The 25,407-nt window shown below is 39.4% G+C and overlaps 3 protein-coding genes across 4 annotated transcripts; 2 read left to right on the forward strand and 1 right to left on the reverse strand.

The window, feature by feature from the left end:
* The first annotated feature begins 2,593 nt into the window (after nt 1-2,593).
* LOC107039204 (paired mesoderm homeobox protein 2) lies at nt 2,594-10,239 on the forward strand. The gene is made up of 3 exons (XM_015258711.1): nt 2,594-3,215; nt 6,221-6,390; nt 9,158-10,239. Exons 1-3 carry the CDS (start codon nt 3,110-3,112, stop codon nt 9,557-9,559), a joined length of 678 nt encoding a protein of 225 aa, XP_015114197.1. The 5' UTR covers nt 2,594-3,109; the 3' UTR covers nt 9,560-10,239.
* Nucleotides 10,148-14,754, reverse strand: LOC107039203 (dual specificity protein phosphatase MPK-4). 2 transcript variants are annotated; one of them, XM_015258708.2, is made up of 3 exons: nt 14,367-14,754; nt 12,621-13,194; nt 10,148-11,967 (listed from the first exon to the last, which is right to left on the reverse strand). In XM_015258708.2, exons 2-3 carry the CDS (start codon nt 13,167-13,169, stop codon nt 11,503-11,505), a joined length of 1,014 nt encoding a protein of 337 aa, XP_015114194.1. In that variant the 5' UTR covers nt 13,170-13,194; nt 14,367-14,754; the 3' UTR covers nt 10,148-11,502. The 2 variants fall into 2 exon arrangements, with proteins under 2 accessions (XP_015114194.1, XP_015114196.1); XM_015258710.2 differs by having other exon boundaries at nt 14,347-14,754.
* Nucleotides 14,755-17,624: 2,870 nt separating this feature from the next.
* On the forward strand, nt 17,625-23,505 carry LOC107039152 (nucleolar complex protein 4 homolog B). Its single transcript, XM_015258625.1, has 4 exons — nt 17,625-17,765; nt 17,842-17,944; nt 19,733-20,849; nt 23,226-23,505. The coding sequence occupies exons 1-4, from the start codon at nt 17,625-17,627 to the stop codon at nt 23,416-23,418; spliced, it is 1,554 nt and encodes a 517-aa protein (XP_015114111.1). The 3' UTR covers nt 23,419-23,505.
* Nucleotides 23,506-25,407: the final 1,902 nt, after the last annotated feature.

The raw sequence follows: 25,407 nt of genomic DNA on the forward strand, positions 1-25,407 counted from the left end.
AAGCTTGTGAAATTCAATACTGACCGGCGTATTCACTGGAAATGCGAGGACAGGGCAGTGGTTCGAGTGGCGCCGCCGGCAAAAAGTCGGTTTGAATGAGGAGAATAAAAAATTTTTCTGCAAAAAACGATGATTTTTTTGTTTTGCATTAAAAAAAAATTCAATTATCAATGGAGAAGGTTTACAAGGGTCAGAGTAAAGATTGTAATGTAAGGTTCTGAATGAAAGCATAAAATGAGGGTCAGAATAAAATTTGTGTTATTTTTTTTGTTTATCGTCCTTTTTAGATTTTATTGTATATTAGTTATTTTATTTGTTTATTAGTTATGTATATTGTTTATTAATGGAGAAGGGTCGCGAGGGTCAGCGGGAAGATTACAATGGAAGGTTTACAGAATGATGTTCGGAATAAAAGGAAATAGATAAATAAGGGCCAGGACGAACGTTGAAAAATGAGCATCAGAATAAAATTTATTATAGTTAGTATTTATAGTTAGTATTTATTATAGTTGGGGGCTACGCCCCCAACTCCCATATGACCCTCATGACCCTTATTGTGACTCTTATGACCCTTATTTTGACCGTCATGACCATTATTTTGACCCCTGTGACCCTTATTTTGACCCTTGCAACCCTTAATTTTGAGTACCACAACTCGATGTGTATTTTTCTACTCGCTCCGCTCACCAACCCCCACATGACTCACATAGGATCCCTGTATAACCCCCATGATCCTTATTCTGATCCTTGTGACCCTTAATCTAACCCTCATGACCCTTATTCTGCCCCTTACGGCTCTTACTCTAACCCTCATGATCCTTATTTTGATCCTCATGACCCTTATGACCCTTATTTTGACCCCTGTAACCCTTATTTTTGTCCTTGCGACCCTTAATTTTGGAGCCTTAATTTCGAATACCAAATTTTGATTACCACAACTCGATGTGGATTTTCCTGCTCGCTCCGCTCCGCTCACCAACCCCCATATGACCCACATACGTTCCTCATATATCCCCCATGATCCTTATTCTGATCCTTGTGACCCTTAATCTAACCCTCATGACCCTTGTTCTGCCCCTCGCGGCCCTTACTCTAACCCTCATGATCCTTATTTTGATCCTCGTGACCCTTATGACCCTTATTTTGACCCCTGTAACCCTTATTTTTGTCCTTGCGACCCTTAATTTTGAGTACCAAATTTTGATTACCACAACTCGATGTGGATTTTCCTGCTCGCTCCGCTCACCAACCCCCATATGACCCACATACGTTCCTCATATAACCCCGATGATCCTTATTCTGATCCTTGTGACCCTTAATCTAACCCTCATGACCCTTATGCTGCCCCTTACGGCTCTTACTCTAACCCTCATGATCCGTATTTTGATCCTCGTAACCCTTATTTTGACCCCTGTGACCCTTATTTTTACCCTTGCGACCCTTAATTTTGGACCCTTAATTTCGAGTACCAAATTTTAATTACCACAACTCGATGTGGATTTTCCTGCTCGCTCCGCTCACCAACCCTCATGACCCTTATTCTGACCCTCATGACCCTTATTCTGCCCCTGACGGTCCTTACTCTAACCCTCATGATCCGTATTTTGATCCTCGTGACCCTTATTTTGACCCCTGTGACCCTTATTTTTACCCTTGCGATCCTTAATTTTTGAGTCTTAATTTCGAATACCAAATTTTCATCACCATAAGTCGACTTGGATTTCTATAATATAGAGAGATATTTAATAATATTAATTAAATTAAAATATTTAGTATTTTCTCGCATTTTTTGAGAATTAGGGATGAGGGTTCACAAGGGTCGGAATAAAAATGATAGTGCGAGGTTCAGTAAGGGTCAAAATTAAAGCAAAAAAAAAAGGGCCAACATAAAATGTATTGTAAAGAGCGTTTTTTTTTACTTTTTGAGAGTTGAATAGATGAAGAGTCTTCGCAAGGTCCATGAGGGCAAAAATAAAGGTCAGAATAAAAATTACAATCCAAGCTTCATAATGAAAACGTAAAAATGAGGGTCACGAGGGTCAAAGTAAAAAAACCATAAAAGCAAGAAAAAACGTAAAAAAAAGCAATAATAAAGCTGACAAAAAATACAAAAAAGCGAGTAAAAATGAAAAAAGTCTCCGGAGAGTCAAAAAACGACAACATTTTCACCTAAAAAAACCATTCAACACGCCAGCAAAAACACTCCCCCGAAAGAAATAAATCTTTCTCTACCCAGAGCAAAACCCCATCAATCCCCCAATATCAACTACCCCCCTCCCCTCCCTAATCAAACCCACTGCCCCCCTCAATTAATTAAAATCTCGCAGCAATCAGTGCATAACCCAACCAATGATACCCCAAACCGGGTGGAGCCAAACTCCAAATCCCCACCCACTCCTAAAACGCTCTATTTCCCGTGTCTAAGCGACGAAAACAAGAGCAAGATAATTGCCCCCGGGGCATATGTTAAAGTGAGACAGTGGCAGATCACCGTGGACCGAGGGGGATGGTGAAGACGTCAGTGCGAGAGGACTGAGAAACATTAAGTACGTCTTAACTCCAAAGTCAGTTGGCATTCTGCCGCCCAGCGCACGCGTCCGGGATAAAATAATCTCCGAGATTAATTTTACGTATTCATCTCCATTTAATTTTCTACCCCCGCGGTAGAAACCCGCCCCCCCCCTCCCCCCTCCCCGCCCCTCCGGCCCCGCGAATGGGACTATTGGGGGGAGTGAATGCCACGAGACACGAAAAAGCATTGACGACTGTCATTTGGCTGAATGCATTAGCAAGTCCGTGGTAAATTGGACCTGTAATTTGAATAATTCGATTAGTCCGTGTAACACGTGATGCGTATGAATAACAAAAAGGAGAGAGAGTGTGAGGAATTTTGATGGAATCGTTTAATCTGGGTCTCCGGGGCATCATGTGGGTCGAGTGAGAGAATTTAATGCCGGTTTGGTATTATCATAATTTGATGGATGAGTCGAGTAATTTTAAGTGACTTTATGTGCATTTTTTTATTCTGTTTGGTATGGGATTAGGCGGGGTACCGCTCGCGGAGTGAGAGTAATTTTGGTGAAAATTGTTGGGGAATTTTTTTGACAAAATGCTGGACAATGAGAGCAGTGGAGTGCCTACGCAAGTGCCGAATCCACACGTGCCGCAGGATTTCACGGTGTCGAGGCTGTTATCGACACCCACCCACAGTCTTGGTAATTAGCAGTTTCATTAATTTCCGGGGTGGTTGGGGGAAGGTTGGTTAATTTTTGGTGCGGGTTGGGGGAGTTGGGAGGGGTAATTGAAAAGATGGAGTTTATTGGGTTAGCGGGGAATTTATCGCTCGAGTTTCTCGATTTATTTTTACAAGATCTATGCGCGCGCGCTGATCTCTTCATTTGTTGAAATGAAGAAATGGAATTCCTTGAATTTCATTTTCTCATGAATACCTTATAAATATTGATAATGAATCAAAGAGAATTCGACTAATGATTGAAGTGAATTGCGAAGTAGAGTAAAAGAATCTATAAAGAATTTTTCATTTTCAATTAATTATCTTCAATTTTTTTAAATAATCGGTCTCCATAAAAGGACAGAATTTATTAATTTCACCGATAATATATATATACATGTGAAATATATATATTATATATGACGTGAAAAAAAAATTACCACTGAAGAATATGAAATTATGTCACTGAAGAATTTGAAAATGCCGCGTGTTTTTTTTTGGGAATAACTTCGTGTCACATACTGACCAATCAGAATTAAGGATTAGCGGTCAGGCAGTTTCGAGATATTTCGATATAAAACAACTTCACGTTTTTTTCATCTTTAGTAAATAGGATTAGTTTTCGGTAATTTAGTAGCGAAGAGGTAAACCGAAGTCGATTTTTATTATTGGCCAGTTTTTAACGAATATCTCGGAATCTAAAAGAGAGAAAAAATTTTGTCATGACCTTTTTTGTGGAGTCAACTGAAGGTTGTAAAAAAGGTCATGAGCAAAATTTTGCTATGTCTCTTAGATTCCGAGATATTCATCAAAAAATGGCCAAAATTCAAAATGGACTTGAAGAGAGAATTTGCCACTTGACACTTGAAAAATTTTAGTGGCATTTTTTTTGTCTCTTGGGGCTTGTGAGATGGGAGATTCAATGGTGAATGTGGTGAAGCGGTTAGTGAGATGGAATGGTAATCCGAAGGTTGCGCGTTCAAATCCCACATGCACATCATTAATGATCTTTCAATTTCTCATTTCCCTTCACTTGTTGAATAAAAATATTGGTGAAATTTTCTCTTCTTTCCCCTTATAGGAGTTTCCCTGAAGATCATCCATGAGTCAGGGAATCCATTAATGGAATTCAATATTTTTTTTCTTATTCTTTCTCATAAAAAATAAAATATAAATAGCGATGATCGAATCACTGGTAAATGTGATAACTCCCAGTCGCTCAATCGGTTAAATCGTTCTGATAATTTGATGGTGATAGGTTCAAATCCCGTGTGAAAGTCATCCGTAGGAGTCAGGGAATGCATTAATAGAATTCAATACTTTTTTTCTTAAATGAGTGTTAAACATTGGAGCAACTTGTTTTTGTGGGTTCAAATCCCACACGGCCATTATTATTATTATTATTATTATTATTACTATTATTATTATTATTAAGGCTTTCTATTAATATCGTAATGCACTCCTTGAAGTCAACAATATTTTTATTTAATTCAACAATTCCGTACACAGCGCAACAAACAATCCACTCACAACTCCTGACAATACAGATCAATTATTACATTATATTAATCCCCTAAAATTTTTCATCTCGGATTTTTATTCTTCGCTATTTTTTTTATGTATTCTATCAAAATGTGAGGGTAGAAATTGAATTGATGGGTATTCTTTCATTATTTGAAACAATATATCAATTTCAAAAATTTCCGGAAACATTGAAAAATCGAAATTTTTATTTTCTTACTGATCACGTATCTCTGTTCTTTTTTCACTTTCTTCCATTGAAATTAGAACATAGAAAGGGAACCTATAGATATTTTTTCGTCATTAAAAAAAAAATCAGTTTTGAAATTTTTCAGAAAAATAAAAAATCGTTTTCTTTTATTTTCTTGCTGATCATCTCTTCCTGTATTTTTCTCCTTTTCTCTCAATGAAATCAGATCATGAAAACGAAAAATTTTATGTTCATGATCTGATTTCATTGAGGAATTATTATATTATACTGATATTATTTAACATAAATATCTATATATATATATATATATATATATACCTCGCTAGTTAATCAAAATGATGATGAAATCAATGGTAAACGTGGTAACTCCCGGTAACTGAATCAGTTAAAACATCCTTCTGGTAATCTGAAGCTTGTGGGTTCAAATCCCATATGATCATAATTCATGTTTCTGGCTCTTGAGTTAACCTCGCCATCAATGCCAACAAAAATTTTATTCATTGCACAATTAAATCTTAATTATTCAAAACGATGATAAAATCAATGGTAAATGCGGTAACTCTCAGTAGCTGAATCAGTTGAACGGTCCATCTGGTAATTGGAAGGTAACGGGTTCAAATCCCCCATTCTGAACATTTCAGCTAATAAGCAAATTGTTTTTTTTTCGGGATAAAAATCCCGATATCGCAATTCACGAGGATGTAAAAAAATTTTTCGTTCAATTCTTCAATTCAAATGACCTCACAACAAAAAACATCATTCACAACTCCCAAGAATACCTCTAAAACCAGCTATCAATACATAATCATTAAAACCCATCGAAATTGCGTAGATCTCCGTGAGGCTCTCCTCCGAGGCGTTTGATTGGCTCCAAATAACGCGTTTCGTTTACGTCATGCTGCTCGTATTATGCCGCTTTGATGATTGCCCAAGCACAGTGGGTGCCATTCAGAAAATCCGCGTGTCTGCCCCTTTCTGCGTATATCGCACCACTGAATCGTTGTTCGTCTCTCAGTCACATTCTCTCTTTTTTTTTAACGCTCGACTTACCCCAGTCGGCGCGTCGAGTGTTCTCGCCTCAGCAGAACAGACCGTCACGAGTCGAGTGCAGACACCCTCTGGCCCATTTGCAACCACAATTCCACGAGTCAGTGGAAACAATTCACCTTAGTTATGCTCAAAAAATCGTCACTCCTGGGGACTTTTTTTTTTTTGTTGATTAAGATCTGTTTTTTGTCTCTGCGTGGGGGGTTTAGACTGCAGTGACGCGAGTGGAGGGGGCAGACGACCCAGGAGGAGCAGAACGACGTTTTCTGCACAGCAATTGGCAGCTCTCGAGAGAGTTTTCGAGAGGACACATTATCCCGATGCTTTTGTTAGGGAGGAACTCGCGACTAGGGTGGCGCTATCTGAAGCAAGGGTGCAGGTATTATTTTTATAAAAATCAATTTTATTTACTAATTTCGTTAATTTAAGACAAATGGGGAAATTGCTTTCGTCACAGCATAGTTAATATATCTTCACTAATAAATTGGCAATTTGCTTCCGAATGGAATTGCTATGACGGTGTATTTTAAATTGAAGTCATTGATTCATTGAGCTTAACATTGCCCAATGTTGGCAGCCAACATCGCCCCAATGTTGGCAACCGACATTTCCCCGATGTTGGCAGCCAAGATTGGCACAACGTTGACAGCCAACATCGACCCAACGTTGGCAGTCAACATTGGCCCAACGTTGACACCCAACATCGCCCCAATATTGTCAACCGACATTTCCTCGACGTTGGCAGCCAACATTGGCCCGACGTTGACAGCCAACATCGACCCAATATTGGCAACCGACATTTCCCCGACGTTGACAGCCAACATCGATCCAACTTTGGCAGTCAACATTGGCCCAACGTTGACACCCTACATCGCCCCAATATTGGCAACCGACATTTCCCCGACGTTGGCAACCGACATTTCCCCGATGTTGGCAGCCAACATTGGCCCGACGTTGACAGCCAACATCGACCCAACGTTGGCAGTCAACATTGGCCCAACGTTGACACCCTACATCGCCCCAATATTGGCTACCGACATTTTCCCGATGTTGGCAGCCAACATTGGCACAACGTTGACAGCCAACATCGACCCAACGTTGGTAGTCAACATTGGCCCAACGTTGACACCCAACATCGCCCCAATATTGGCAACCGACATTTCCCCAACGTTGGCTGCCAACACTGGCCCAACGTTGGCAGCCGACATATCCCCGACGTTGGCAGCCAACATTGTCCCAATGTTGACAACGAACATTACCTCACCGTCGGCAGCCGACATTGCCCCGACATTGCCAGTCAAAACGTCTAAAAACGATTGGTCACATAAACACATACATACACACACATACATTCGGACAGGATCTAAAAATAGCATATTCGAACTCCCGAAACCAAAGTTAGTTATCCTGACACAAAAAATTGAAATTTCGTAATTGACGAATGCAAACCTTCCATTCGAAAGCAAAAAATTAACCTTCTGTTGAACTAATTTTTTATTTTCCTCTGCCGAAACTAATTTTAATTCATCAAAATAAACAACAAAATAATTGGCAATGCAACAATGTTGAAATAATTTGTCACTTACCATTGAATCCCTCCCAAAAAGTGTAAGTGTATTCAGGGGCTTTTGGAATGGATAAGACACGAGCTTGACAAGTTTTTGGCGAATGTAGTGAAATAGTGAGGATGAGGGGAGCGCGGACAGCTAGGCAGAAAATCAGAGGAGACAGGTTGTCAGGCGGACTAGCTATCATTAGCCCTGCAGCGGCACTAGCTGAAGATACCACGCACATGCTTGCACAAGCGTGTCGGGATAGTTCGGAGCACGTGTGCACGTCAGTGGTGGCTTTTCGGATTCCCTCTTCGTTCCCTTTTTTAAACTGGCTCATCCTCATTCTCTTGTGTGGCACGACTGCCAGGAGCCGTCACGCTGTCCCGTCGTCGCTCGTATCCGCTTCTCCTTCCTTGTAAAAAACGAGAGGGGCTGGGTAAAAATGAGGGAAAATTCGGGAGAGTTGATTTTGAAACGGTTTTGCAAATTGTTTTGGAAATGACAGATCGTGCTGAGCTTAATTAATCCACTCGCAATTGTATTTGTTTGATTATCGTGGCAAGGAGTGGAGACCGAGGAAAATGTGAAAAAAAAATTTTGTAGAGAATTTCATTAGATATAAAAAAGGTCTTATGGCATTTTATTGTAAGTCTACTGGTTTTTGAGATATTTATAAAATAATGAAACGCGAAATAACGAAAAATGGAACATTAGGAAAAAAGAAGTGTTCGTTCAATTCAGGAGTTTTTAAAAATTGAGGGTCAAATGGTCTCAAGGGTCTAACGAGCTAGAGCAGGATGATCAAAAAGGTCTTCAAGGGTTAGTTGACCATTAAGACCATTCAACCCTTAGCCCCGAACGTCGTTAAGGATCATTGGACTCTCACGATCTTTTTCTGAATCTTTATAATTATCAAAGGTCTTTTGACACTCAAAACCTTTTGACCCTCAAGCCCACAAATTGTTAAGGATCATTTGACCTTTACGATTATTTTACCCTCAATTAAAAACGACCATTTGGTGGTCAAGGACCACTTGAAGTTAACGGTGAAATGACCCTTACTGTAACCCTCAAGGATCATAAGGGTCGTTTGACCCTCGACTTCAAATGTCCTTAGGGGGCGTTTAACCCTCACGACCATTTGACCCTTAACCCCCACGTCTTCAAGGGTCGTTTGACCCTCATTTTACTCTCAACTAAAAATGACCATTTGGAGTTCAAGGGTCAAATTATCTTGAAGAGAGAACCACCCTTGAAGACGTGAAGGATCAAGACTCAAATGACCCTTGCTGTAACCCCCGTTCTCAAGAGTCGCTTGACCCTCACGACCCTTTGACCAATAAAAAAAATAGGTTCTTGAATTGTGCGAATACTTCCTTTTTCCTCATATTTCCTAGTGTTTCATTCCTTCAATTTTCACTTCAATTACACTGATAATGAGTCATCCAATGAAAAAACATCATAAGACCTTTTTTACAGGAAATTTAATCCTCTACAAAAAAGGTCCTTGAAATTTTTCTCCTAAACCTACCCCCTCTCGAGATATTTCCAAAATAAACCGAGTCCATTCGACATTTCAATTTTTTTCCACAGGTTTGGTTTCAAAATCGTCGAGCTAAATTCCGTAGAAATGAGAGGAGCTCCGCCCTGAACAGAGGTGCCTCATCGACACGTGAAATTGAGACAACTCTACCGTTGAGACCCATCAGAATTGCCCACACCCACGAGACCAACTCCGAGCCACTGCAGTCTAGCCAAGTGCCTCAGTATCCCTACGGTGATTACTGGCGATCGTCCCAGCCTTATGGGGCTGTTCAGACATCCGCGAGTTGTCACGGCTTTGTTAACGGCAATCTTGGTGCTACGGGATTCAGTTCTTATCATCAGGCTGACGTCCACAGTGGCATCGAGGGCGGAATTAATGGATTTAACGCACTGAGACTCAGGGGTCATCCCTATGGGACTGCTTACTCCGCCATGCATGCCAGTATGTGACAGAATATTTTCGGAAAATGTCGAGTGCCTTCTCAATGCCAAAGAGAATTTTGTATTTATGGATAAGGATTAGGATTAGGTATTTAAGTATTGAGGAAGTCCCAACGATTGGAATCAATTTTTTTGGTGATGACGAAATTGTGAAGTTCGGATTGGGCGGTTATCTCGGTAGGGAGTGATTTTGAGAGGCAACATCATAAAACTTTTTTTGTAGGGAATTCAATTTCCGAAAGAAAATGTCTTATGACTTTTTGTCGTAAGACGTCTCAGTACTGGGATAATTATCAATTAGGAAACAGTTGATGTGAAATTTGGATAGTGATAAGAATTTAGATTATTCTGGCCCTTGATAAATGCTTGATTATCTCGGTGGGGATTGGAGATAGGAAAAAATTTCACAAGACATTTTTTTAACTGAAGAAATTCTCTACAAAAAATGTTTTATGACATTTTTCTCTCGAACCACTCGCTATTGAGATAATCCACTTTTTAAAAACCACAAAAAAGTTTTTTTCAGGATTTTTTATGGGATTTTCTCAGAAAAATACAGGGTAATTAATAAATTAAAAAACAAATTTATATCGAACATTGATTTTATTATCGTGGCCAGCGGCCCACGTAAAAATTATGAACTTTGTAATTCAATAAAAAGGAGAAGTGAATTAACTCGTGTGAATGAATTCATATTGGTATACGTTATGTAAACATCAGCGGAGTTTCACATTGAGATATATGTCATTGAAACTGGGGTAAATTCATCGACACAAGTTTAATTATGTGTTAAAAATGTCGTCTCGAATCACATCCAGTGGGCTCTGAGTATATTTGGCACGTTAATTCGAAATAGTCAACATTACTCGAGTCTTGGTTCAGCAAAAATCGGATCGAAATTCTTGTTTAAATAGCGGCAAATATTAGTTTAATAAAAGTCATTCTGAATAATTTTGAGGAAGAAAATTACTCTTAATAGTCTTGGAATGATCAACAATCTTAAAAAAGAAGAAAATACAAAATACGATAGAATCTAAATCTAATTCACTTTCGATTCACTGATGAAGTGGGTGAACGTAAAAAATGAAATTTCATGTTTGATAAAATCGAACTTATTTCGAAAACTATTGGCTTTAGGAGAAAATGTCTAAGAACCTTTTTTGTAGCTAATTACATTTTCTACAAAAAATCTCTTATGACATTTTTTCGTAAATGCATTCATTATCCAGTTATTATTGCTTTTAAACTGAAGGCAATTCGGGAAACTTTTTGTAGACCCAAACGGGAGAGCAGTCAGCCCTTGAGGGTCAACTCTCCTAGTATTTTGTCTTAAGAGCCAAAGGAGACAGCAACAGCCCTTGAGAATCAACTCTTCGATTTATCGCAAGGGTCAAACGGAAGATCAAGATCTCTCAAGTGTTGACTCTCCCATTTCATCGTAAGGGTGAAATGAAAGAGCAAGGGCCCTTAAGGGTCAAATCTCTCATTTGATAATGAGGGTCAAACGGGAGGGTAAGGGCCCTCAAGGGTCAACTCTCATTTTATCAAAAGAGTCAAATGGTAGAGCAAAAGCCCTTGAGGGTCAATTCTCCCTTTTGATCCTCACGATTACGGAAGAGTTGTCTTTTACCGGAGGGCAACAGCCCTTGAGGCGAAACTTTCCCATTTGACCCTTACAATCATTCAATCCTTCTGATCTTTTCCTCACCTCTCCCATTTAACCCTTACGACTGTTTGATCCTTCCCATAACTTTAACTCCTTTGACCCTTCTGACTCCGCCTATCTCTCCCATTTGACCCTTTGCCCCGAAATATTATTTCTTCGACGTATTTTACGTTTCAAAAAAATGTAGATCATTCCACCCACAACAGCTACCTACATTGGCACACGGATATAAACCTAATACTTTATTCAAAAATTGGTTCAACACGTGTAAACAACCCCGCCCCCTTCAGACAGTCACAAGAACATTCTGCACAGCATTGCTCCATTCGACCTTAGAGGGCACCAGGTAGAAAGCAGGTGCAATCTTGGTGGTGCAGGGGCACTGGCACCCTGATATCCAGCTGAATGCCCCCAGTTTAGCCTCGCACTTGGGACAGTTCAGTTTGCCCTCGACGTGGTGCAGGATGTCCGGCATCCAGGCGATGGGTTCGATGAAGTAGATCTTGTCGCACACCTCGTCAGGTCGGGAGTCCTTCACCGGGAGAACTTTACCCTTGTCGCCTCTCCTGCTCACATACCGCCATACGTGTCTTTGACCTGGTGCGTGGGGGAGGATGTTGCTGGCGGTTGCAACTATCCTCCGGCACTTCTTGCAACGGTATACCGTTGGCTCTGGACGGACGGTTTCTAGGGCTGGATCGGGTTTTATCAGATCCACGTATGTCGATGGGAGAATCCTAGCTTTTCGAACCTTGGGGGAAGGGAAGAATCGGTGGTTTGATTTTTTTTCAATCTCAATTATCAAACGGTTAGCTACGAAGCATTTAAAGGCATTGAAACACTTGAGGGATGAAACTTTAAAAAAAATGAAAAAAAAAACATTTTCTTTTTTTTTGGACGGGGAAGAGCCCTTATGGGTCAACCCTTTTTTTATGATAAGGGTCAAACGGGAGAGCAAGGGCGCGTGAGGGTCAACCCTTTTATTTAATCCCAAGGGTAAAACGAGAGGGCAAGGGTATACTCGCGCATTTGACCCTTATGATGAAATGGGAGAGCAAGGCTCAACTCTCCCATGTGATAATAAAGGTCAAATAAGAGAGCAAGGGCCCTTAAGGGTCAACTCTCTTTTCATAATAAATTAAAAGAGAGGACAAGAGCCCTTGAGGATTAACTCCATTTTATGATAAGGGTCAAACGGGAGAGCACGAGCCCTTGAGGGTCAGTTCTTTCATTTAATCATCGGTCAAATGAGGATCGCAACACCAATCAGACTGATCAGAAGATCAACAGCCTTTAAGGGTCAACTCTCCCATTGGTCGTAAGGGTCGAACGGGAGGGCAAAAAAAAACTTTTCTTCAGTATCCCTATTTTCACAACGATAACTTCACATAAAAATATCCTTACCTTATCAGCAGCTATCTGCAGCCTGTACATCTTGAACTGAACATTCCTAGTGTCTATCGTGCACCCCATGTCCTCGTAAAGCTTCAGCTGAGCCACAAACCCCGCGTTCGGACTTACGAATCGTCTCTTGGACTTGACCAACTCCAGGGCCGCGTCAAAAGTCATCTCGTACTTCTTCATCATGTATACGATGACCAGGGTAGAAGACCTGGACACCCCGAAGTAGCAATGCACCAGGATTTTTCCGCTCGAAGTCAGGGCTTGATCGATGAAATTATAAGAATCATCGAAGAAGGGGAGGAAGTCCTCCCGCGGCATGTCCGTCAGCTGAATATACTTCACGGTCAAATCGGGAAGCAGCTGGATTCGTCTAGGGAGTGGACAGGAATCCACTGTTAAAATGTGCGTGATTTTGGTTTCTTTGAGCCATTTGACGTCAGTCGCTGCTGTCAAATTTCCTAAGTATAAGTTGGGCTCGATCTCGTCGGCACTTGAGGGACCTGCGTCGAAATCTTCGCGGGTTAATTCGGTACTTTCATATTTCGCCATTTTTGGAAACTTTGGATTTAGGTTTCTAGAAAAACGAGAGGACGATTGAGAGTTATTGCTCTGAAGAGTGAGTTTTCGGTAAGTATTTTTGAAAATAACGAAAATTGACTGAGGAAGTGAGGGCTATTGAGGGTCAAATGACCCTTAAGAGCGTTTGGGTTGAGGGTCAAATTACCTTAAGGGTCAAAGGGTGTTGTGGGGTAAGGGTCCTTGAAGGCGGGGAGTTGAGGGTCAAATGACACTTACGAATGTTTAGGGTCAGAGAAAGGGTTATTTGGCCCTCAATGCTAATTGTTTTCAAGGGCTACTTGATCCTCACGGCCAATTAGAATTGAGGGTCAAATTCCATCAAAGGGTAAACACTCGAAGACGTGCAGTATCAAGGGTCAAATGCCCCTTTCTTTAAAGGGTCAAGTGACCCTTCCTCTAAAGAGTCAAATGACCCTTCCTCTAAAGAGCCAAGTGACCCTTCCTCTAAAGGGTCAAATGACCCTTTCACTAAAGGGTCCAATAACCCTTTCTGTAAAGACTCATTTGACTTAAGCCGGATTAAGGGTCAAATTTAAAAAATCAAAAAAACCTTTTGATCCTGACCCCTACACATTAATAAGGGTTGTTTGACCTTTACTACCAGGTTGAGTTGAGGGTCAAATTTTCTCAAGGGGTAAACGACCCGCGAAGACGTGAAGGATTAAGGGTCCAATGACCTTTACTATAACCCCCCGCGTTCTAAAGGGTCGTTGGACCCTTAACAGGGTCCATGAATATTCTAAGGGTTATTTGACACTTTGACCCTCAACTCCAAAAAACGTCCTGTTCTCAAGGGCCATTTAACCCTCACGACTATTTGCAGTTAAAGTTCAAATTGTCTCCAAGGACTCAAGGGTCTCTAAGGGCCCCTGAAGACATGTAGGGTTAAGGGTCAAATGACCCTTTTACCAACCCTCAACTTTTTTGGGGGGCAATTGACCCTCAAAAACTAAAAAATTAAAAAAATCCGCTAAATTCATGCAACTATTCGTCTACATTTATTTTTAAAAAGTCAATTTAATTTGTTACCGATAATTTGAAACCATCAAAACGTTAATGAACTAGAAATTTCCCTCAGTATTTCCTCACTTTTCAACTTCAATTATTTTTCCTCTTGATTTTTATCACTTCATCTGCCATCAAAGACCTTTCTGATCGATTACTCACGGCTCCCGCTAGGATATAAATACTTCTGGGTCAGCAGCAGCCCTTCGCCAGTCGCAGCCCTCCAGGTAATCACCCCTAAAAACCCCTCCACTCCGCCACTCGCCCGCTCCAATCAGCACCCAAAAATCCAACTATTTTCCCTCCAAAACAATGATTATCTCACTTTTATAAACACGTGCTCATCAATAACATTTACGACCTCTGCTGGGGCCGGGGGTTCCCAGTCGACCTTAACCCAGATTCACCACCCACAAGCACCCCCACCCCCACTCCCTCATTTTCATCTTTTCGACCCCCAAAAAATGCGGAAAAAAAATTATTTCGAAAGGTTAAAGCATAATTACGGGAACAAGACAATTGTTCCTCACTGTCACGCTCCCGGAACCGTCCAAATAATCAACAAATATCCCACATGGTCCTGGGAATCCCCTATCGGTGGTTCCTGGAAGTCTTTGGTACCTCCGTCGATAACGAAACTGAAATAAAAAATGATTTTCGTATTAGGGCGTGAATATCTCGGGATTGGCAGAGTGAAATTTAAAAAATCATGGCTCATTTTGAAGATAATTTCATAATCTTTGAAATGAGATGTAACTTGTCCACATTTGACCATTCGTTCGAGAAATATTGACCATTGAACGAGATCCACTTTGATAAAGTTAGTTTATTTTCGGTATTTACTTCACCGACTGTCGAGTTTTACCGACAGTTGATGAATGAGACTTCAATTTATCTACATTTTTTTAAACGTAGTGAGATGAATAGTCTCAAATTACAAAAGACAATTTTGCAAATTGTTGAATTATGATCGATTATAAATCTTGTAATAAAACCAGATTCGTATCTCTTTTATCAAACGAGAACTCCAACATGGCGGATATCTTGAACGAATGGAGAAAGTAAGGCGGTTTTCATGAGGACAATGGTCTTGCGTCGAATTTTCATGAAGCCCGTCGAACAAATAAAAAAGAATTGAATACCATTCTATGAAACATGAATAAACGACTCATAATTGTCCAAATCATTTAGGCCAGAGGAAAATAGAACCATTTTGTAAGGAATTATTTTATTAGAATTATTTTATTTTATAATTATTTTATAAGTTTATTAAGGTTTTCTTCGAACAAAGTCGATTAGAATTAATAGCTAGAATTATGAGATTATCTTACATTTTTGACGTTAAGGATAGGAGAATCTGAATGCAATATAGTGAAAATGATGATCGATTTTTTCACTTTGAACAAATAATATTGATATGCAAATACCAAATTTCTGCTGAAAACACGAAATGACAATATTCCAAGCACGGAATTATATTGATGAGATGAACAACAGATTAATTGAATTACTGTGTGAACTAACTAAAAATTGATAACAGTGTGTATCAACAAACATTGAATTCCAGAAATTCACACTCTAAAGTGTGTTCTAGAAGGAATTGAATTGCAATTACGATTAAAATCTTATTCAGTGAGCATAGGAATTAGACCATGAGCAAATCATTTATTGTAATATGAAAATTTAAGAGCTGATAAATTGGGGCATATGATTCTCATCAATTGTATTGCTTTTTGCAATGAGAATGATTATAAACAATTAATTGAACAAGTAGGGGGCCGCGCTTATTCGACTGAAGAGATATTNGAAGGAATTGAATTGCAATTACGATTAAAATCTTATTCAGTGAGCATAGGAATTAGACCATGAGCAAATCATTTATTGTAATATGAAAATTTAAGAGCTGATAAATTGGGGCATGTGATTCTCATCAATTGTATTGCTTTTTGCAATGAGAATGATTATAAACAATTAATTGAACAAGTAGGGGGCCGCGCTTATTCGACTGAAGAGATATTATTGTTTCTTTATGCGTTGTTAGTCTTTTTATCTTTCATCTCTACCAATTTCATTGGTAGTAAGCTTCCGAGTGGATCCGTTGCAATTCTATTTTTAAAAAATAATAAGAAGATAAAAATTCTGTTTTGTGGTGAGTAAAAAATTTCAGTTTCTGTGAGACGCAAATTCTCCGATTTTCTCAATTTTCAAGTAAAACAAGAGGAAACTTCGTGCCAAACTTCAGATTAATATGTCAATTTTTTCCAAAGTTAGAGTGCAAAGACGGATTTTTAGCGAAAAATCGAAAAGTTTGAATTTCTCGGGAACTTGCCATGAATCACTTGCATGAATTGTGCATGTTCCAATTGGTTGGAATAGGAGACATTGAGATGAATATTTTGAAAAAAAAAATTGAAATTGGTTGAGTAGTTTTTGAGATATTCAAGAAAATAGATTTGGATACAAAGTCGAATATTTCCTAAACTATCCGTCCGATTTAGCCCATCTTTAATACTAAACATTTGAGTGCCAAGAGGAAACTTTGTACGAAATTTCAAATTAATATGTCAATTTTTAGGAAAACTAGAGTGCTAACAAAAATTTTCAGCGAAAAACCGAAAAACAGAAATATCTCAAAAACTTTGTATGAACGGGTATAGATATTTTGATAGATTGCGATAGAAGACATCAAGACGAGTATTTTGAAAAAAAAAATTGAAATCGGTTGGATAGTTTTCGGGGTATTTGCAAAAAACGATTTAAAAACAAATGATGATTTCTCAAAAATGGCTGAACCGATTCAGCTGAACTTTAGCACAGACTTAGTCCTCGTTAATACCTATAATCTCACAAAATTTCAAATTTTTTTGAATTATTTTAGCCCTTTATTCGTTTAATTTTCTAAAAGTTGACCATCAAGTGGACCAAGTTGACCACGCGCACATACACACATGATGCTCAAACTTCGTATTTTTACGTTTCAGACCATTCTACATCATTTCCAAGCAATATTCAGTAACGAAGCGGTAAAACGGTTCAAGTCGACTTAGCCCTCTACTGATTTGTTGAGGAATATCTCCGAATCTAAGGGAGATAACGAAATTTTCATAATGAGCTTTTTCATAGATCTCAATTCGCTCTACAAACAAGGTTCTAACGAAAATTTTACTATTTGCCTTACATTCCGAGATATTCATTGAAAACTGACCAAAAGCTAAAATCGACTTGAACCGTTTTACCGCTTCGCTACTGAATTAGAGAATCGAAAATCGAAATCGGCCGATTTCAATGCTTCCACTCGGAAGCAAAAAGGAGTATCACCCCATTTTCTAGCTAGTGTCACTACTTAAAAAAGTCCCGCGCATATATTTTCAAACGATGAGAACTCCCCCCTCCACCTGCCGACCCGTCAGTTCTCGAATCATGGCGACAGTCGACTCTTCACTTCCCGGCGATCCGCAGACCCCCAGGATGTCCTCCAAGCAGCTCCGGCACAAGGCGCAGGAGTTCTTATCCTCCAGGAAGTACGCCAACAACCTGGTGGACATAATCAACCAGCTGGACGTGAGTGTCTCCGAGAATTCTGAGGTTTTACGATTTTTTTGAGGTTAGAACGAGCAATTTCAATGGTTTTTCACAGGACTGCGGGACTTTGGGAGTGCTCACCCTGGAGACCATCTTCCTGGAGCTGCTCAAGAGGGGGGACATGTATCTGGAGAGGACAATATCGTTGACTATATCAGGTAATTCAACGGTTTGCGAGGCTTTCTGCGGTTTTGGATGACTTTTTTGGCCCAAAAAATGCGGAAATCAGAGGAAATCCCTGGATTTTGGGAATGGAAAGCAGCTTTGCGGATTTTGTGGGGATGATTTAGGGGTTTTGTGGGGAATTGCCAGGTATTTGAGGGGGTGAGTGAGGGGTAGAGGTGTCAGAGACTATACCAGGAGTTCTAGGGGTGATTGGAACTATTTTTACGAGATTGAGAGAACATTTTTTTTAATTTAATTGTGAAATGTTGAGGGTTTTGGAGGGTCTGATAGGATTATATAAGTGTTCTTGTTGTTTTTCAAATGTTGAGAGTAATTTTACTCCTGAAATGGTCTTTTCGTACACATGCACTAGAAAAATCAATAGTCGATGATGCAGGGCATCTGTGAAACTGTTGCAATTATTTCCAATTAATGAAATTTCAACTATTGTGAAAATTATTGGAATTCCCTTGCATAAAACTTTGATTTTATTCAAATTGTGGGAAAAGTGGATCATCTGATGATCCAAGATGATTAATTTTGTGATCAAATGGACTGAAAAATGAGGAAAACATCATATTTTTCAATTTGATCTCTTAAAAATTCAAATTTAATAATAAAACTTGAATATAAATTCCAATCATAAATTAAAATTGTATTTATTTTCTGGAAAATTGGATCATCTCTAGAGGATCCAAGATTATTAATTTTGTGTTCCAATGGACAAAAAGAATGCGAAAAACATTTTTCTATTTGAATTTTTTCAATTAATTCTAATGATTTTTTATATATTTCCAACTCTAGAGCTACATAAATGCAGAAATGAAAAATGATCTTTGGATTTTGCGAACGAAGATTTTTATTTTTGAAACTACTCATTTTCGGTTTTTCAGGAATTTTTAGATGAATTCTTTAAAGATTAATTATGAAAATGTCGAGAAATTCCGAAGAATTGATGAAATTTCAACTATTGCCCAAAACTATTGAAATTCACTTGCACAAAACATTGCTTTTATTAAGTTCGTGGGAAAATTAGATCATCTGATGATCCAAAATGATTAACTTTGGATTCAAATGGGCTAAAATCTGAAAAAAACCTCCTGTTCTCTAAAATACATTAAAAATTAGATTCAAATTTAATAATAATAACTCAACTATAAGTGTAAATCTCTCTATCTTATAAAAATCCAATTCGACTTCTGGTGAAAAAATTTGGTACTCCAAATTAAGGGTCATGAGGGTCAGAATAAGGTCCAAATAAGAGTCCCAAGGGTCAGATTAAGGGTTGTGTGGCTCAGATTAAGGGTCGCAAGATTAAAGGCCACAAGGGTTAGGGATCACAAAGGTTAGATCAAAATAAGGGTCATGGGGGTCAGATACTAAGGGTCACAAGGGTCTCAATATCTTTCTATGTTGTAAAAATCCAAATCGACCTTTGCTATTAACAATTAGGCGCTCGAAATTAAGACTCCAAAATTAAATGTCAGAAATGAAGCATCAAAATAAGGATCACAATATCTTTCTATATTATAAAAATCCAAATCGACTTTTGCCGACGAAAATTTGGTGCCCGAAATTAAGCCTCGAAAATTTAATGCCAGTAATGAAAGGTCAAAATAAGGGTCACAAGGGTCACAAAGGGCATATTAAGAATCATGAGGGTCATATGACGATTAGCAAGTGGAGCGAGCAGGGGGCGTGCCCTCCAGTCACAAATAAAAATTCAAGATTGAAAAAAATCATTGAATTTGCTAATAAAAATGAATGGATGAAATTTCCAGAGCCAAGCCCTGAGCTCCGCTACACAACGTGGCTCCGCAACTGCTACGAGGAGCTCTGGGAGAAGCTGCTGGCCTTCATCTCCGACTCGCGGCAGTCCCTGCAGCTGCAGTCCCTCTCGACCTCCCTGAAGCTCCTCTCCCAAGAAGGGAAGACCCCAATAGAGCCCACCGGGGACCTCTCCTACTACTTTCCCCTGCACCGCCTGAAGCCCCTGCTGATGCGGCTGCTCTCCCCGGACCGTGACAACGCGCCCCTCGTCTCCCGCTTCCAGGAGATCACCTCCTACAGGGACGCCCTCTACTACACCTGGAAGTCCCTGCCAGCGCTGACGCCAAAGCGCCAGCCCCCGGACCTCTTCATCAAGAATCTCCTCGACTTGATCGACAAAATTCCCCTCCCCAACGAGGACGAGCCCTCGCAGGAGCTGCTCTGCGGTCGCGAGGGCACATGCACCTTCACCTGGGACCAGGCATCAGTCAGAAGGACCCTGAACAAAACCTGGTCCTGCATAATGCACTGGGAGCTCTCGCCCCAGCTCCACAAGCACCTGCTGATCGTTCTCCTGGAGAGGATAATGCCACACCTGGAGAAGCCAGTGCTCCTCACAGACTTCCTCATGGACTCCCTCGACGCCGACGGCCCCATCGGCCTCCTAGCCCTCCAGGGGGTCTTCCTCCTCGTCACAAAGCACAACCTGGAGTACCCCAACATCTTCACAAAGCTCTACTCCATGTTCGAGCCGGAGATATTCCACACAAAGTACAAAGCAAGGCTGTTCTACCTCTCCGATCTGTTCCTCAGCTCCACTCATCTCCCGGAGGCCCTCGTCGCTGCCTTCGCCAAGAGGCTGGCTAGGCTGACACTCGTGGCACCCCCAGAGGACATCCTCATCATTCTGCTGTTCATTGGGAATCTTCTGCTGAGGCATCCTGGACTCAAGAGGCTCATCGATCATCCCAAGGGGGGAATTGTCTGCGAGAACGACAATCCTGGCGTTGGAGACCCTTTTCTCATGGAGGAGAGGGATCCTCTACTCAGCAATGCACTCTCCAGCAGTCTCTGGGAGATCAAGGCACTGCAGTTTCATGTTTTACCGAGTGTTGCTACTGCTGCTAGGTTTGTCATTAAATTTTAACACTGGGAGTGAAAATTTTGTAATAGTTAGGAAGAAAGAGGGCAAACATTTTTTGGCAGCAATCTATTTCGCCAAGCATATGCTAGACTTGGGAATATTTCAAGGTTATCTTAGCTTATGAATAATAAATAAATTATTAAATAAATATATCTCTCTGAAAAATTTGATACGAGAAATTGAGACTCCAAAATTGAGGGTCATAAGGGTCAAAATAAGGGTCACTGGGGTGAGAATAAGAATCATAAAGGTCAGATTAAGGGTCATGAGGGTGAAAATAAGGGTCACGGGGGTCCAATGGCCATGAGAATCAGAATCAGGGGCATAAGGGTCATGAAGGTCAGAATAAGAGTCATGAGGGTCAGATTAACGGTCACAGGGATCAGATTAAGAGTCATGAGGGTTATAATAAAGGTCACGGCGGTCAGAATAAGAATCATGAAGGTCAGAGTAAGGGTCATGAGAGTGAAAATTAGGGTCACGGGGGTAACATGGTCATGAGGATCAGAATCAGAGGCATAAGGTTCAAAATAAGGGTCACGGGGGTCAAAATAATGGTCATGAGTATCAAAAATCAGGGTCATAAGGGTCAGAATAAGGATCACGAGGGTCAAAATAAAGTTATAAGGGTCATGGGGGTCAGAATAAGGGTCATGAGGGTCAGATTAACGGTCACAGGGATCAGATTAAGAGTCATGAGGGTTATAATAAAGGTCATCAGGTTCAAAATAAGGGTCACGGCGGCCAGAATTAAAATCATGAAGGTCAGAGTAAGGGTCATGAGAGTGAAAATTAGGGTCACGAGGGGAAAATGGTCATGAGGATCAGAATCAGAGGCATAAGGTTCAAAATAAGGTCATGAGGATCAGAATCAGAGTCATAAGGTTCAAAATAAGGGTCACGGGGGTCAAAATAATGGTCATGAGTATCAAAAATCAGGGTCATAAGGGTCAGAATAAGGATCACGAGGGTCAAAATAAAGTTATAAGGGTCATGGGGGTCAGAATAAGGGTCATGAGGGTCAGATTAACGGTCACAGGGATCAGATTAAGAGTCATGAGGGTTATAATAAAGGTCATCAGGTTCAAAATAAGGGTCACGGCGGCCAGAATTAAAATCATGAAGGTCAGAGTAAGGGTCATGAGAGTGAAAATTAGGGTCACGAGGGGAAAATGGTCATGAGGATCAGAATCAGAGGCATAAGGTTCAAAATAAGGTCATGAGGATCATAATCAGTCATAAGGTTCAAAATAAGGGTCACGGGGGTCAAAATAATGGTCATGAGTATCAAAAATCAGGGTCATAAGGGTCAGAATAAGGATCACGAGGGTCAAAATAAAGTTATAAGGGTCATGGGGGTCAGAATAAGGGTCATGAGGGTCAGATTAACGGTCACAGGGATCAGATTAAGAGTCATGAGGGTTATAATAAAGGTCATCAGGTTCAAAATAAGGGTCACGGCGGCCAGAATTAAAATCATGAAGGTCAGAGTAAGGGTCATGAGAGTGAAAATTAGGGTCACGAGGGGAAAATGGTCATGAGGATCAGAATCAGAGGCATAAGGTTCAAAATAAGGTCATGAGGATCATAATCAGTCATAAGGTTCAAAATAAGGGTCACGGGGGTCATAATAATGGTCATGAGTATCAAAAATCAGGGTCATAAGGGTCAGAATAAGGATCACGAGGGTCAAAATAAAGTTATAAGGGTCATGGGGGTCAGATTAAGTTTCATGAGAGTCAGATTAAGAGTCGCAAGGCTCAAATTAAGAGTCATCATGGTCAGAAAAAGGTCCAAATAAGGGTCAGATTAAGGGTCACATGGGTAAGGAGATGACAAATAAATAAATAAATAAATATATCTCTCTATCATAAAAATCGAAATTGATTTCTGGTGATGAAAATTTAGTACTCGCAATAAAGGGTCCAAAATTAAGGGTTACAAGGATCAAAATAAAGTTTATAAGTGTCACAAGGGTTAGATTAAGGGTCACAAGGGTCATATGTGGGTCATATGGGGACTCATTTCCCTTTCAATTCAGTAGCGAAGTGGTAAAACCGTATAAGTCAATTTTGACTATTGGCCAGTTTTCAATAAATATCTCGGAATCTAAGAGAGATAGAAATTTTTTTGTTATAACCTTTTTTGTAGAGCCGATTGAGAGCTACAACAAATGCAATTACGAAAATTTCCCTATTTTTCTTAGATTCGGAAATATTCTTCAAAAACTCAACTGGGAGGTAAGTCGACTTAAACCGTTTTACCACTTCGCTACTGAATTATTCACTCAATTTTCCTTTGGATTTAAATTCTCATTTTCTTCTTTTAAAATTAAATTTGAAAATTCAATAATCTTGCAGGTTCATCAATGATCCTCTGCCCTCGGTGGAGTACGATATGGCGAGTGCTCTTGAGAGGACTGGGGGACAACTCTTTGATAAGGAGATCAAGAACAGGGTCAGGGATATTATGCTCACTTTTGAGAGACCCAGCTCTATGGTGATGAATAAGGGGGAGAGGCTGGCTCAGTACTGGCAGCTCACCATGCGTTGAGGAGCATCAGGGCCAATCAGTACTTGTTGGATTCGTAGGGCCCATCGTCGGTAGGATGGGGTAGGCATAGGGGGCTTCAACGGGTACTCGTTGGCGGGGATGTGGGGGCACGTGGGGGAGGGACACGAGGGGGTTTTGGAGGTTTAAGGGGAAACGGAGTCACTGTGTCCTTATGAACTTTTAGAATTGGGTTTTCTCCTGCAATTATTATCTTTTATTCATGAAACTACTTTGAACTACTTCATTGACTCGACAAGACAATGAGTTTTGTAGATAATTAATAATTAATTATTATTAACAATTAATTATTATTAATTACTTGATATTATCATCAATTAATAATTAATTATTAATGATTATTGATTAATAGATCAATTAATTCTTAATTTCATAGATAAATTAATAATTGTAAGAGAAAAAACAATTCGAGAATTTGATATAAACAGAGTCCCTCTACCCTTAAAGGATTTTTTAGAGCATGAGGAGCAATAATTACTGTTGTTTCGACTCTATTTTTCATGAAATTGTGTGCATCAATTCCAAAAAATAATTTCATGGAAATTCTAGGGCATTCGGTCATTTTTAGTAGGTTTTTTGTTGAACTTTTCCGTTTTTTTTAACTTGATACAGACAATTTTATGGAAGTTCTAGAGCATTCGCTTGAATATTCTGTTAAAATTTTCTTTCAATTAATTTTTTCATTTTCAGTGGAACTTTTTCGATTGATATTTTTATAAAAATTTCATCGAGATACCTTCGCAGAGTTTCTTTTTTCAATATATTTTATCATCTCATAAAAAAATTAGTGCATTCGTGGAAAATTTTGATTGATTTTTATTGAAAAAATTTCTGAAAAATAAATATTTGATGGATAACTTTTGATCGAATTGAGATATTTTTTATTTAAATTCCTCGAGATTTCGTTCATAAAGTCAGAAAATTATGTTGGACTTCGATTGAAAATTTAGCATGTTTATTTGAACAAAACTTATTTTATAGAAAAAATGAGTAGATCTTGATCTTTCCATACAATTTTTCTATTAAAATATTTTTTATTGAATTCCTCACGATGAATTTCCGCATTTCTTTCACTGCACTCTATTTCCTCTCTAAAAATCCAAGCGAAACCCCTGAAAAATATTAGTTAAATATCTTGAAGATATTTTTAAAAAAACAGACTCCAACTCCTCGTTCTGCCCCTCCCCCAAAACAAAGAATTTTTGTTTCTTTTTCTTTGGAATGTTTGCAATTATTGAACAGCAAAGAATTGTTTATAGAATTTTTTATAGAAATTTTTGAAAAATCTTGCAGCATTGTATATTCTATTAATGAGTGGATTTGATCTAGAAGTTGTGTTGAAGAGCTGGAGAATTGTTTTAATTTTACAACTGCTCTATGAATTATGTTCTCCAATGATCCTCATTTCCTCGCTGGATCACTCACTCCACTCGATGATTCCGTTATTTTTTCTTTCTTTATTTCAATCGTTATTTTTTAAAGTACTTATAGCTGATTATATCAGTGAAAAGAGAAAATAATCGACGTACATTATCCCTCGAGCGTACAATTTCATTAATATTCGATAGAACACCTCATGCGACTAATGAATTTGAATATAAAGTAGATAGGAACGCGAATAATTAACAAAATTCTGCTATCGAAATGCTAATTTTCCATCGTTTTTATTCGTTTATTTCTCCATCTCAAACCACAAACAATTTAGTTACATTTTTCGTTGACATTTACCCTATTCGAACAATTTTTACCCTCAAGAGGACATTTTTGTTGAGTTTTTTTTCGCATTCTCTCGATCTGTTGGATGACAATAGACGGATTATGCGCACCCACGCACGGAAATGAAAAGAATTTGTTATCGTGAAGAACTAGTCGATAGTGCGTACAACTGTACGGTTTTTGGTTGGAGGGGACTCCTAGTGGTGCACCTCTAGTGCCAAAATAAATTGAACACTTTTGTATCTATTATTAGAG

This window comes from Diachasma alloeum, unplaced genomic scaffold, assembly GCF_001412515.2.
Source record: "Diachasma alloeum isolate Michigan unplaced genomic scaffold, Dall2.0 Dall_scaffold_00294, whole genome shotgun sequence".
Lineage (NCBI taxonomy): Eukaryota > Metazoa > Arthropoda > Insecta > Hymenoptera > Braconidae > Diachasma > Diachasma alloeum.

Bases quoted from the DNA above. Each gene is read 5' to 3' on its own strand.
- LOC107039152 (XM_015258625.1), top strand. From the start codon at position 17,625: ATGGCGACAGTCGACTCTTCACTTCCCGGCGATCCGCAGACCCCCAGG. The intron at 17,766-17,841 runs GTGAGTGTCTCC...GGTTTTTCACAG, and splicing joins ACATAATCAACCAGCTGGAC to GACTGCGGGACTTTGGGAGT. The intron at 17,945-19,732 runs GTAATTCAACGG...TGAAATTTCCAG, and splicing joins AATATCGTTGACTATATCAG to AGCCAAGCCCTGAGCTCCGC.
- LOC107039203 (XM_015258708.2), bottom strand. From the start codon at position 13,169: ATGGCGAAATATGAAAGTACCGAATTAACCCGCGAAGATTTCGACGCA. The intron at 11,968-12,620 runs GTAAGGATATTT...CCTTCCCCCAAG, and splicing joins TGCAGATAGCTGCTGATAAG to GTTCGAAAAGCTAGGATTCT.
- LOC107039204 (XM_015258711.1), top strand. From the start codon at position 3,110: ATGCTGGACAATGAGAGCAGTGGAGTGCCTACGCAAGTGCCGAATCCA. The intron at 3,216-6,220 runs GTAATTAGCAGT...TGGGGGGTTTAG, and splicing joins GACACCCACCCACAGTCTTG to ACTGCAGTGACGCGAGTGGA. The intron at 6,391-9,157 runs GTATTATTTTTA...TTTTTTCCACAG, and splicing joins TATCTGAAGCAAGGGTGCAG to GTTTGGTTTCAAAATCGTCG.